Source organism: Daucus carota, chromosome 7 (genome assembly GCF_001625215.2).
Source record: "Daucus carota subsp. sativus chromosome 7, DH1 v3.0, whole genome shotgun sequence".
Classification (NCBI taxonomy): domain Eukaryota; kingdom Viridiplantae; phylum Streptophyta; class Magnoliopsida; order Apiales; family Apiaceae; genus Daucus; species Daucus carota.
In genome coordinates, this window is record NC_030387.2 from 25,201,780 (window position 1) to 25,216,099 (window position 14,320).

At 37.2% G+C, this 14,320-nt stretch overlaps 2 protein-coding genes and 1 pseudogene across 2 annotated transcripts; all 3 read left to right on the forward strand.

Annotated features, from left to right (window-relative positions):
- The first annotated feature begins 63 nt into the window (after positions 1–63).
- LOC108196814 (G-type lectin S-receptor-like serine/threonine-protein kinase At4g27290) lies at positions 64–3,754 on the forward strand (annotated as a pseudogene).
- A 370-nt stretch (positions 3,755–4,124) lies between these two features.
- Positions 4,125–8,379, forward strand: LOC108194781 (G-type lectin S-receptor-like serine/threonine-protein kinase At1g11410). Its single transcript, XM_017361720.2, has 7 exons — positions 4,125–5,678; positions 5,963–6,088; positions 6,194–6,408; positions 6,493–6,703; positions 6,816–7,053; positions 7,148–7,295; positions 7,598–8,379. The coding sequence occupies exons 1-7, from the start codon at positions 4,358–4,360 to the stop codon at positions 7,907–7,909; spliced, it is 2,571 nt and encodes an 856-aa protein (XP_017217209.2). The 5' UTR covers positions 4,125–4,357; the 3' UTR covers positions 7,910–8,379.
- A 3,945-nt stretch (positions 8,380–12,324) lies between these two features.
- LOC108194782 (serine/threonine-protein phosphatase 7 long form homolog) lies at positions 12,325–12,964 on the forward strand. The gene is made up of 2 exons (XM_017361721.1): positions 12,325–12,420; positions 12,509–12,964. Exons 1-2 carry the CDS (start codon positions 12,325–12,327, stop codon positions 12,962–12,964), a joined length of 552 nt encoding a protein of 183 aa, XP_017217210.1.
- The last annotated feature ends 1,356 nt before the right edge of the window (positions 12,965–14,320 follow it).

Consider the following 14,320-nt stretch of genomic DNA (forward strand, 5'->3'; position numbering starts at 1 on the left):
CGTAGAGTGTTAAACTTATGCAAAGACTTTTGATAGTCTACTGCAAAGACTTTCCTGTCATGTTATCAACAAAAGATAAGTAGATGTGGTATGAAAAAATCTAATTTGCTGTTTAAGGTCGGCTGGTCTTTGAGTTTTATATGTTCAACTTCAACATATCGAGCATCTGATTGACTAGAAAGAGAGAAATGCATAGCCAGACGAGCTCTCAGACCATATTTCTACAATTTCTTTTTCTTCTTCTTCTTCTTCTTCAAACTTGCAGTTCCACCAGCATCATCACCTCAGATAAACCTCTAAGTGATGGCCATGTTTTGGTTTCTGCAAATGAAAGATTTGCTCTGGGATTTTTTAGCCCGGGAAATAGTAGCAGAAGATATGTGGGAATTTGGTACTATAAAATCTCTGTGCAAACGGTTGTTTGGGTTGCCAACAGGAATAGCCCTATTACAAATACATTTGGTGTTTTATCACTAGACAACACTGGAAATCTTGTTTTATTTGACAGCCAGAAGCCAGATGTTGTCATGTGGTCGAATAATGTTTCAGACTCATCGTCTATGGTTATATCCAACTACACAGCCCAGCTCTTGGACACAGGGAATTTTGTGGTACCTGAAGAGAATAGTAAAAATGGTTTTGTGTGGCAGAGCTTTGATTTTCCAACAGACACTCAACTTCCGGACATGAAACTTGGAGTAAACCGTAGGTCCGGTCTCAACTGGTTCCTGACTTCTTGGAAGTCACCTGATAATCCTGCAATCGGGTCCTATTCACTTATGATTGATGATAACGGATCTCTACCTCAGTTGTTTCTGTATAGAGATGGGATTCCTTTTTGGCGCGGAGGACCTTTTAATGGAATTCGATGGAGTGGTGTGCCTGAGATGAATACTAGTAATTCCTTGTTCAGTGTGAAATACTTAGATAATTCTGAGGAGGTATCCCTAGAGTATAGCATGCGTAACGCCTCAATTATGTCGAGACTAGTTGTTATAGAGTCGACTCAGAGGATTGAAAGAAAAACATGGCACCAAGATGTCCAGAACTGGGATGACTTCTACCATGCCCCCAAGGACAACTGTGATTCTTTTAGTCATTGTGGTGAATTTGGTGACTGTAATAGTTCCAGTGCGGGTGACTACGAGTGCAAGTGTCTTCCAGGGTACGAGCCAAAGTCTCCCCGTGACTGGGACTTATGGGATAGCTCGCAAGGCTGCGTTCCAAAGCGAGAAGGCCTAATGTGTAAAAATGGGGAAGGATTCATAAAGCTGACTGAAGTGAAGCTACCAGACACAACTAAAACAAGGGTAGACAAGAACATGGATATTAAAGCCTGTGAAAACTTGTGTCTAAACAACTGCTCCTGCACGGGTTACTCCAGCGCTGATGTGAGTAGAGGAAGTTTCAGTGGATGCATTACATGGTATGATAAACTGGTAGACTTGAAAGAGTATCCAAGTGGTGGCCAGGATTTCTATTTACGTGTGGATGCTGTCGAGTTAGGTATTCTCTTTTATAATGAGTAATCTTTGAATGACAAAATGTTTAGAACATCATATTACAAATAATTGTTTCCTGTCAAGTCCTGCTGGTTCGTGAATGCTGATAACTTAACATGGTAACAGATTCAGATTAGCTCCTAGTAATCCGCTCTTTTCTTAACCAAGTCTTTGTCATATGCTGTATTTTTGCTTATTCTGATAACGAGTTTCCTTTTATGCTATGCGTCTACTTGCAAACTGAAGAAAGTTGGAAAGCCGGGGCCTCAGCTCCTACTACTCCTCCAGCTAAAAATTCAAAGAAGTCGAAGAGATTCCATGGCAACATCAAGGTCTTGGTTATTGTGCCGCTATGTGTTGCCATTTTGGTATTGCTTACTGTCACATATTGGTTAAAAATGAAGAAGACAGGTAATTTTTCCTGTAAGAATAAAGTTTTGTTCTATATTTGATCAATTTCCTGCACTCACCACATCATTGATCGTATTTATGAATAGTTCAGCGAAAGCAGAACTTAAGCCTGATCAGCAGTAACATTCATAAACACGCAATACCTGTCCTTGACTCTCCAACTGGAGAAGAGGACAACGAGATAGGGACAAGTACCACAGATGTGAGAATCTTTTCTCTGAGCAGTATAGTAGCTGCAACCGAAGATTTCTCCCTTTTGCACAAAGTTGGAGAAGGTGGTTTTGGTTCCGTGTACAAGGTACTCTACAGTTTGATCAATGCACTTGTTTGATTTGTATTAAATGTAAGTACAGGTATTATGCTCAAGATTCATCGCAATTTGCAGGGTAAATTGGATAACGGACAAGATATTGCGGTGAAAAGGTTGTCAAACATGTCAGGGCAAGGAATGAAGGAATTTAGAAATGAGGTTACGTTGATAGCAAAACTTCAGCACAGAAATCTTGTCAGACTTTTTGGATACTGCACTCAAAAGGAAGAGAAAATGTTAATATATGAGTACTTGCCAAACAAGGGCTTGGATTGCTTTCTTTTTGGTATGATTGAGCCTGAATCTTTGAATTTAGATGGTATATTTATCATCATAGTAATGACCTGTTTTAATTATACTGTTCTGAGTTTAAGTTACTGTTAATTTTGTTTAGATGAAGAGAAAAAATGCATGCTTGATTGGGGGAAACGGTTTGATATAGCTCTGGGCATAGCACGGGGAATGGTATATCTTCATCACGATTCAAGATTACGAATCATTCACAGGGATTTGAAAGCAAGTAATGTTTTACTAGATGCCAACTTGAAACCAAAAATATCAGACTTCGCCACTTCGGTATGGCTAGAATAGTTGGAAGTGATCAAATTGAAGAAACGACAAGGAGAGTGGTTGGAACATAGTTCGTATCACTTTCACTTATTTATATCAAATTGAATGATGAGGGAACTCAAACCTTCACCATTTCCTAACTAACCTGAATAAGTAACTTTGACAATTCTATGTTGCAGTGGTTATATGTCACCAGAGTATGCAATGGAAGGACATTTTTCTATAAAGTCCGACGTTTTTAGCTTTGGAGTTCTACTATTGGAGATCATCACAGGAAGAAAAAACAGCAGCTATTATACCGAAGACACAGTTAATTTAATTGGACATGTAAGTATCAAACATTTGTACGCTGTTGACGTGAAATCAGAACATGTTGCATTAGTTATTCATGAAATGTCCTGTAAATAATTTCTCCCAGGTTTGGGATCTTTGGAAGGAATCTAGAGTTATGGAGATAGTTGATAAGGCGCTTGGTGAATCACATGATCATGATCCTCAGATATTAAGATGTTTTCATATAGGACTATTGTGTGTGCAAGAATCTGCTACTGCAAGACCAAGTATGTCAGAAGTGGTGTCATGTTATGCAATGAGATAAGTCTTCCACCTCCTGGCCACGCTGCGTTTATATTTAGAACATCAGATAGAGGTCCTACAAGCACGAGTTCTACCAGTGTTGGAGCCATTTCTAACAATGAGCTCACAATTAGCACAGTTAAAGGTCGCTAAGTCTCATTCAACTTGGCGACACTTGAGCATTAAGAACACATATGTCTGTTGTAGTTACCGCCCAATAGTTTTGTGTAGTTTAGACATGATTATGGCATAGCTTTGTTCATCAATAAGCAAAGTACTGTACTTCAGGATTTTTATAGGCCCGTAAACAATTTAGATTGTAAAACTATAGCGTTTTGTGGATATATATAAGTTATGACTTGTGCCATTGGAGATGCTTAAAATTCTACCAAGCAGTAGACCATGTCAGAAGGAGACCTCTAGGAAGCTATCAATTTTGGAGTAATTATGAACATGACGAATCATCAGCCTTTTATAGTTGATCAAGTCACTGCCACGAGGGAAATTTTTCACAAATACTTTACAGAGCATAGATATGTATTACAAGTACAGTTTTCAAACACAGTAAACATGAAATCCAAGTGCTGAAACTTCTTCATCTGATGATGTATTGGCATTAAACTTGATGGACATGATGACCAACTTGCACATCTGTCCTTGTTGCCCCGAACATTAAATCAGATACTAATATCACTATGTGATGTTCCAATCTATCTAATTAAGGCTTCACAACGGTTGCACATACATATTCAGAAGATGCTAAAGAGATTCAAATGCAAACACAACACGAAACATACAATACTGCAGTGTAATTTTCTCATCTGCACCACTCGTTTACATCCACTTATCTGTGACCGCGTCATTAGGCCCCTTTTCCATTATATAAAGGCGACGCATAAATATTTTTTGGTTGAAAATAACTTGCAACCGAACATGATCACTTGAGAGTACTTGATCACAGAAAAAATTTGCTTTTAGTGTCTGATAAATGAGTAAGCCTAATACTGTAAGAACTATGTTTTGCTGCCGACATTTGTTTTTCATATTTCTTCTCCTTGGATCCTGTACTTCCACCAGCATCATCACCGTCGATGAACCTCTTAGTGACGGTCATGATAATGTTTTGGTTTCTTCTGGAGAAAGCTTCGTACTTGGATTTTTTAGCCCCGGCAATAGTAGCAGAAGATACGTGGGAATTTGGTACAACAAAGTCTCGGAACAAACGGTAGTTTGGGTTGCCAACAGAAACAATCCAATCACCAATAATTCCGGTGTTCTGTCACTAGACAAGACTGGCAATCTTGTTTTATTCGACAGCCAGAAGCCAGACGTTGTCGTATGGTCCACGAATGTTTCAAGCTTGTCATCTTTCGGTGAATCAAACTACTCGGCTGAGCTCTTGGATACAGGAAATTTGGTAGTTCATAACAGCAAAAATAAAGGTTTTGTTTGGCAGAGCTTTGATTTTCCAACAGATACTCTGCTTCCGGACATGAAGTTTGGAGTGGACCGGAGGTCTGGTCTGAACCGGTTCCTGACTTCTTGGAAGTCATCCGACAATCCAGAAGCCGGATCATATTCATATATGATTGATATTAATGGCTCGGTGCCTCAGCTGTTCTTGTATAAGGATAAGGATCCTTTTTGGCGCGGGGGATCTTGGAATGGTCTCCGATGGACTGGTGTACCTGAATTAAGGTCTAATTTTATTTTCAAGGTAAGTTATGTTGACAATGCAGAGGAGGTATCTATAGTTTATGGCATGCTTAATGCTTCAATTATATCGCGAATGGTTCTCAATGAGTCCACTGGTACGATTCAAAGATCAACGTGGCACCCGGGTGACCACAGATGGGATAACTTCTGGTCTGCACCACAGGACCAATGTGACTACTTTAGTCATTGTGGTGTGTATGGGGATTGTAGCCTGTACAATTCAGGTGAATATGAGTGCAAGTGTCTTCCGGGATTTGAACCAAAGTCACCGCGTGATTGGTACTTGAGGGATGGCTCACAAGGTTGTGTTCAAAAGCAGAACAGCCAACTGTGTAGAAATGGGGAAGGATTTGTGCAACTTGCTGAGGTGAAGCTGCCTGACACGACGAAAACAAAGCTAGACATGAATTTAGGTAATAAAGCGTGCGCTGAATTGTGCTTGAAGAACTGCTCGTGTACAGGCTACTCCGGGGCTGATGTCCGGGGAGGTGGTTTCAGTGGATGCATTACATGGTACGACAAGCTGGTCGACTTGAGAGAGTATTCAAGGGGTGGCCAGGATTTCTACATACGTGTTGATGCGGTTGAGTTAGGTATGTTGTTTTCTTCTATTCATTGGTTTAGTCATTACATCATATTAAATGCTACTAGGTCTTTATCAAAATAGTTAAAAGTCACAGATCAGAATCAACACATGATGCACAACTACATCCACCTGCAACAATCAATGCGATGACTACTTCAGCTAAGAACTACTCCTACGTTATACCACACGACAAGTCAAAGTGACACGTAAAAGGGGATGGAGGGAGTATGTTATGTCATCCGGTTACAATTTACTTTATTTGATAGCAAGTTCTTCTTCTTTTTTTATCAGCTAAAAATACAAAGAAGTCCAAAAGAATACAAGGCTATGTCAAGGTCTTAGTTCCTGTGCTACTCAGTGCTGTAATTTTTGTTCTGTTTGCTCTTGCATATTGGCTAATAACAAAGAGGAAGAAAGGTAAGTTTCTAATTACACTGCTAGTGCATAAGATATGTTTTATACTTGCCCTTTAGAAACATTTCAATAATTTGACTGGACCACTGACTGAAATTTGGGATATAGCTTTGAGAAGGAAGGAGGGTATGATGTGGTTTCAGAATGATACGAATAAGCGAGGTATATCTGTGCACGGATCGTCAATGGAAGAAGAGGTTGATGAAATAGAGACAAGTAATGTTGATGTAAAATTTTACACCCTAAGCACTATTATAGATGCAACAGAAAATTTCTCCCTTGCTAACAAAGTCGGAGAAGGTGGTTTTGGTTCCGTGTACAAGGTACTCTGTAGTTTAAATTTTGCATCCATTTGATTAAGAGTAAGTACATGTACATGGACTTATGATGCTTATAAAATGTTGCAGGGTAAACTGCGTAATGGCCAAGAAATCGCGGTTAAAAGATTGTCAAACACGTCAGGGCAAGGAATAGAGGAGTTTCGAAATGAAGTTACGTTGATAGCAAAGCTTCAGCACAGGAATCTTGTCAGACTTTTCGGATACTGCATTCAAAGAGAAGAGAAGATGTTAATATATGAGTACTTGCCGAACAAGGGATTGGACTGCTTTCTTTTTGGTATGGCTCAACCTTCAGAATTAAATTTATCAAGCTTCTTTATCACCAGAAAGATTAAATGTAACAATACTGACATTTACCTAATTTTATTTTACTCTTATGTTTGTTTCAGACAAAGAAAAAAAATCCGTTCTTGATTGGAAAAAACGATTTGATATAACTTTGGGTATAGCTCGAGGGATGGTATATCTCCACCATGATTCGAGACTAAGAATCATTCATAGGGATTTGAAAGCAAGTAATGTTTTGCTTGATCTGAACTTAAATCCCAAAATATCAGACTTTGGCATGGCCAGAATATTTGGAAACAACCAGGTTGAAGAAACGACAAGAAGAGTAGTGGGAACATAGTACGTGTTACTTCACTTATTATTATATATATATATTCAATAAAATTCACATCAAAGCTTAGCATCCTTAACATAAACATTTCACTGATTGCAGCGGTTATATGTCACCAGAGTACGCGATGGAAGGACTATTTTCAATAAAATCCGATGTTTTTAGCTTTGGAGTTATGCTGCTGGAGATAATTACAGGAAGAAAGAACAGCAGTTACCAGTCTGAGAATTTTATCAACATGATTGGACATGTTAGTAACAATCTTTCCCATATTCTACACTCTACAGAATAAAGTAATTAATCATGTAGGATTCAAATTATTTATGAAAATTATCTACAATAGTTACTATTATTTAAAATATAGTCTTTAGAATTTGAAAATAGTAAAATAATAGATTTTTAAATATAGCTAACCATTATAGCTAATACCACCGGAGACCAGAAGCTTACAGCTAAAAGTTTTACATATCCCCGTTGGAGATGCTCTAAACTACCTGTAGAACATTCAAATTAAATATATTTAATAAGAGGCATGTAAAAAATTTCTAACAGGTTTGGGATCTGTGGGGAGAATCGAATGCCTTGGAAATAGTTGATCCGGCGCTTGGGAATACACATGAATATGATAGTGAAATCCTTAGATGTATCCATATTGCGCTACTGTGCGTGCAAGAATCTGCGGCTGCAAGACCAAGCATGTCGGAAGTCGTGTTTATGTTATGCAACGAAATAAGTCTTCAGCCTCCAGGCCAGGCTGCATTTTTGTTGAGAACAGCGAATAGGGGGCTCACAAACACGAGTTCTGGTAGTGTTGGAGGTGTCTCTGTTAATGACTATACAATTAGCACAGTTGAAGGTCGCTAAATCTCAAGGTAAGAAGTGAACCATTTTTTCGGATTTTGCACTGAGAATTCGCCTGCTTTTTGTAGTCCCCTGCTGGCAGCTGCTGATCTTACTCTTGAACTGCCTGAGATTTTGCAATTGTATTATAAGGTGCAGTTGGTATCAGAAATCACCAAATGTATAAAATAATTACCGAGTGTGTGATATATCTAGAGTGGATTTTGTATACATATAGGTCTAGGAAATTGTTTGTACGTGTTAATGATACTAGCAGGTGCATGAAGTACTTATAGTTGAAAATTATGATAGATCAAATGTGTGATTTTGTTGCAGCGAGAATTCTTATTGTTCGAATCTTGTTGGATCCATCGCTTGATGCTGCTACAATATCACATTATCACGCAGAATAAGGAGATTGATACACATTCAAGAACTCATAATGTAAACCTGGAGATGAACTGTTTTACCATTGAAGAGTCAGTTCTGAAGGATGGGATGTATTGTCCGTTTTTTTTTACATTTTTCATCTTCTTACAATAGTGTAAAATTGGACTCACAAAATTTGAAAATATATTAAAAAGTTTGACTTAACTTTTGAAAAATGCATAGAGCATCTGCAACTCCAAAAACCCTCGGCTAAAATTTCCTAGATGGCATCGGCACTTATAGAGATTATCTAAAAATTATACAACTCCAACCCTTCATCCCCTCAGCAAAAAATATAGCCAACCATATTTGGTTGGCTATATTTGTCGACCAAGTGCACTCTTAGGTATAATTTACACAAGCACAATTATAAATAATTTCATTGGAGCATATACATGTCCCCTTAGCCAAAAATTTACATAATCAATTTAGCCAACTATTATACATATCCTTTTGGAGATGTTAAATGAGTCGAGCCGAGCCGAACTCTTAAGTGCTCGTGTATCGTTTGTTAAAAAATTAGCGAACTCGAGCTCGAGCTTGGATGGAGCCAAAAATATTGTTTGAGCATCGACTCATTAAGTAATAACTCTGTTCACGATCGGCTCGCGAACCGCTCACGAACATGTCTCACGAGCTTTTGCTCACGAACCGCTCATTAACATACGCTCACGAACATGTCTCGCGTATTTTTGGTCACCAATCGGTCATTAATTTTGTTCACGAGCTTGTTTAATAAACTTGATAACGAGCTAGCTTATGCTCCTAAATTTATTTACGAACTTGTTTGTTATTTAATTTAATTAAAAATATAAATTAAAATTCTAACAATATTTTAATTTATACTCTAAGGAATCATAAATTCATAATAAACAATGTTCACGAGCTAGTTCACGAACTACGCTCCTGAGCCAAATTCACGAACCATGTTCACAAACTCATAATTCGAACTTGTTCGCGAACTATCGAGTCGAATTCTACTATGCTCAAGTTCAGCTCGTTTATAAAACGAAACTTAAAATTGTGCTCAAGATCGACTCGTTTATGAATCGAACCGAGTTCGAACCGAGCTTTTTTCGAACCGAACACCAAGCGGTTATCGAGCATATCAACTCATTTACAGCCCTATTTATAATGTGTAGTAACTTTTAATACACGTGTTTGTTTTGATTTCACAACTTAATGGATATAATAAATAATAAATATTTTTAATTATTTTTAAATGATTATTTACATTTTTGCAAAATTGATTTTTAAAAAATAACTAAATTTTCTTAGGATTTTCAACTTCTAGCTTATAAGCCGAAAGTCGACTTGTAAATTCTTTATGATATAAATAAGCTATTTTTGATGGGTAGTGCTACATGCATAAAATTGGGGTACATAATATTGCATAAAATGATATGGCAATTGAGGTGGAAAATTTTAATTGGTGCTATTAATACATAGGTTAACACATATTCATTCTGCGAATGTTTTTTTATCCAATTATACATCGAGCCTTTTCCATTTTTGATACACAAGTCTAGAACTTTGAAACTGTCAGCCAAACACATACAAAGATATTTTCAAAAGATATGGTTGCTGTGATCGGAGATTTTGAATCCACATCCGCCACTTCCACAGTGCCTATATCCACTTGTATTGTCAACTTGTTTGATCCAGTTAAGCTCATTAACTTGCCATTTTTAATTTCCCATTTATAACTCTACCGAGGACGCCACCTAGTGGGCTCTGGGCTATAGCGCGCTCTTGCTTACCGAACAAGAAGATAATGTTCGGGGGTTTCTTGTATATTGTATGTTATGACAGCATTAAGTTATCTGTTCTTGGGGTCATGGATGGCTGTGGACTGGTTAACTGGCCTATGGTTTTCTGACTGTTGGATGCATATCCAGCAGTCAGGATCAGCGCTTTTTAACCGCTAGATGGGGATAGTACCCCTGTTCTTGTTGCCGACAATACATTCATCCCACCCTGAGTTTGCAATGGTAAAACACTACTGTCCACAATGACAAACTCAGGCTCCGTTTCATTTTTAACCAATTTGTTCAATCACTTTTCAAAACTAACCAGTTTTTTTTTAGTTTTCAAAACTAACCAGTCTAATTCATTCGAAAAATGGCGACCTGGACGAATTTTTTTTTACAATAAGGGGCGCCCTACGAAACGGCGACCCAAACATAAAAACTTCCCCGTAGGGGTCGCGTTTTTAAAGGGCGTCCCAAGGTTTATAAATGGTGTACCCTAGTCAGCCTCACGCATAAAACAGAGGCAGAAAAAACAAGTTCAGCCGAGTGAAGGAAGAGGCGGCTGGCCGAAAGAAAAAGAGAGCAGCTGGTTGGAACGGAAATTAGGGAGGAGAGGATCGTCAAGATCAGAAAAAGAAGGAGAGGGTCACCAGAAATCTGATTTCAAGCTTCAAAATCAACCCCGATTAGCACTAATTTGAAGGTATTAACCTAATCTTCTCTCAAAAATAGTGTATGTATATATATATATATATATATATATATATATATATATATATATATATATATATAATGCTTTCATTTTGATTAATTTTTTGTATGATATGGTAGATTTTGCATGATTGAGGCTTGAGATTTGATATGAGATGTGATATGGATTTTTGAAATTTGAAATAGTTTAATAATTTTGAGATTTATGTTTGAAACTAAGGGTAATTTTTAGGAATTTTGAAATTAGATCTTTAGGCTAATTTCATGATTTTAAGATTTTGTGGTTAGAAATTAATAAAATAATGTTGGAAAAAGTCAAAATAAGCATAATTTAAAATCTAAATTAAAAATTTTAACATAATTCGAATTAATATATAGATATAATATTAAAAATTTTAACATAATTCGAATTAATAAAATAATGTTGGAAAAAAGTCAAAATAAGCATAATTTAATAATTTAGAGATTTATGTTTGGAATTAAGGGTACTTGTTAAGAATTTCTAAATTGGATCTTTAGTCTAAGTTCATGATTTTAGGATTTTAAGATTTTTAAATTCGAATTAAAATATACGAATATAATATACAAATATAATATATTTGGAATAAATATATTAAATATAATAATCGAATTAAAATATATATAAATGTTAATATTCGAATATAATATATTAAAATATTAACATATAATATAAACATGTAATATTCGAATATAATAAATTAAAATATGAATATAATATTCATAATAAAATATGAACATATGATATAAACATGTAATATTCGAATATATATATATATATATAAATAAAATATTCGAATTAATATAAAACTATAAAATTGGAATTAATATATATATGGGATTTGATATGAAATTTAGGAATTTGAAATAGTTTAATAATTTAGAGATTTATGTTTGAAATTAAGGGTACTTGTTATGAATTTCTAAATTGGATCTTTAGGCTAAGTTCATGATTTTAGGATTTTAAGATTTTTTAAATTCGAATTAAAATAAAAATATTTTAAAAATTTATATGCTATAATATACGAATATAATATATTTGGAATAAAAATATTAAATATAATAATCAAATTAAAATATATATAAATGTTAATATTCGAATATAATATATTAAAATATTAACATATAATATAAACATGTCATATTCGAATATAATAAATTAAAATATGAATATGATATTCATAAAAAAATATGAACATATATAAATACATTATTTGAATTAAATTATCCAAAAATATAAATATATCGAAAAAAATCACTTTTAACATATTCGAATATATATATATATATATATATATATATATAAAATATTCGAATTAATATAAAACTATAAAATTGGAATTAATATATATATGGGATTTGATATGAAATTTAGAAATTTGAAATAGTTTAATAATTTAGAGATTTATGTTTGAAATTAAGGGTACTTGTTAAGAATTTCTAAATTGGATCTTTAGGCTAAGTTCATGATTTTAGGGTTTTAAGATTTTTTAAATTCGAATTAAAATTGAAATTTATTTGTTGGCGCAGATGGATCCCGTAGTTTACCGTCCCGGCCCAGTCAATGGCAACTTGTTGACATTGCAGAAGGATCACAGGTCCGAGGCGGTGTGGAACAGGAGAGAGGTAATGACCTGACTTATTGCTATTTATTAGAATAAAACGTCTGCTTTATGATAAACTACTGACACATTTTGCATTTTAATTGTGCCAGGCACCGGAGGATTTGAGAGTGAGGGGCAACTTCGGTGAATATTGGAACACAGTTAAAAATAACCGGCCGCATGACTCGATAGTGACTACCATCACGGCCGCAGGTTTCGGATGGATTTTCAGGCTGGGGAAGGTCAGGCATGACAGGGGGGTGATCACAGCCTTCATTGAGAGGTGGCGTCCAGAGACGCACACTTTCCACTTATCATTTGGCGAAGCCACCATCACACTGGAGGATGTTCATCACATTCTCGGCTTACGGACCACTGGCCGACCACTTATCCTGCACGGGTACACCTCCACTCCAGCTCAGATGGTGGCTTTGGTACGGGATTTACTTGGACTGGCTCCTGAGACCGATGATTTGAGGAAGGACAACTTGAAGATCCAGTGGTTGATTACACACTTTGGCAGATGTCACCAGTTGGACGAGTCGGCTGAGGATTTTGGTGCGTAGTTTATCTTTCACATTAGGGCACACCTACTTTGTGTGATCGGATCGTTGTTTCCTAGTGGCAGCGGGAACTATGTGCAGCTAAGCCTTCTTCGGTTACTAGATGACCTGGAGAGCCTGGGTGGTTATAGTTGGGGTAGTGATGTTCTTTCCTACACATACAGGAAGATGTGTGATGCGAGCAGAGGAGTCAAAATCGACTTCACTGGGTATGCCACATTACTTCAGGTACGCATGAAAGTACCCTCTTTAATCCCATTACTGTCATTTAGTTTTAACAAATTGTCTTCCCATACAACTTGATGTGCAAATTTATGTACTTAAATACCAGGTGTGGATATACGAGCGGTTCCCTACGATAGCTCCACAGCACAGGTCTCAACCCCAGTTCACTTACCCACTTGCGCTTAGGTATGTAATATGCTACTCTTCTCATAAACACATTCAATTATTGCACATGCACTACTTCTCGTCTTTAATCTAAACATTTTGTTGTAGGTGGGTGGCTTCAGTTACCCGTACTCAGGTGCCGCACATGGGTGTGGAACAGTTTTTGTGGTGGCCGTATGCAGCTTTAGATGATGAGTTTCAGTCCGATCAGACATTGTACTTGCGGTGGACAGCTCCCACGCCTTTGATGTACATGGCATATGTCGAGTGGTGTTATACTGACAGGGTGACGAGGCAGTTTGGGTTCGTTCAGGACATACCCACATCCTCCCCACGTAGGAATCATCAGGAGTTGCACGACGTCGTCAACGAGTCCATTGACTGGCAGGGCGCCAGGGAGACATACATTCATTTTTGGGATACGTCCCTTGACCGAGCTATGACATCTCCTCCATTCATTTTGGGCAATGGTTGCTCTCCCACATACATGCCTTGGTACCTCCAGGTTACATGTAGATACATGGTTAACCCAATATTCTGGGGTAGAGCGGATGCTTTTCAGGGGACACAGGGCGCCACACAGTCATTGGTAAACAACTTTCTTATTAAGTTTTTTTACTGTCTTCCACAATTACTTTTGTTCTACTGCATATGTTATGTCATTTAGAATGTATTCTCGGCCTGACTTTTCTTTGCATGTTTATGTTTAGTAACAGGAGGAGTAGCTTCTAGAGGTGGACTCTGCCATTGACCCTGCTGCTCCCGATCTTAATCGGGCACAGAGTCTGCTACAGGGGGTGATTGCTCGTGTCAGGGGTCACCGAGGCCCTCCGACACGCAGAGGTCGGCGTCCTGTCACACCAGTTGAGCTGGAGCCTGGCACTTACTACACTCATGTGGCCAGATAGGGATGCACGGGGTCCTTCAGGGGCGGGGGAATGGCCCCGTTGGCCCGAGGTGGCAACTGAG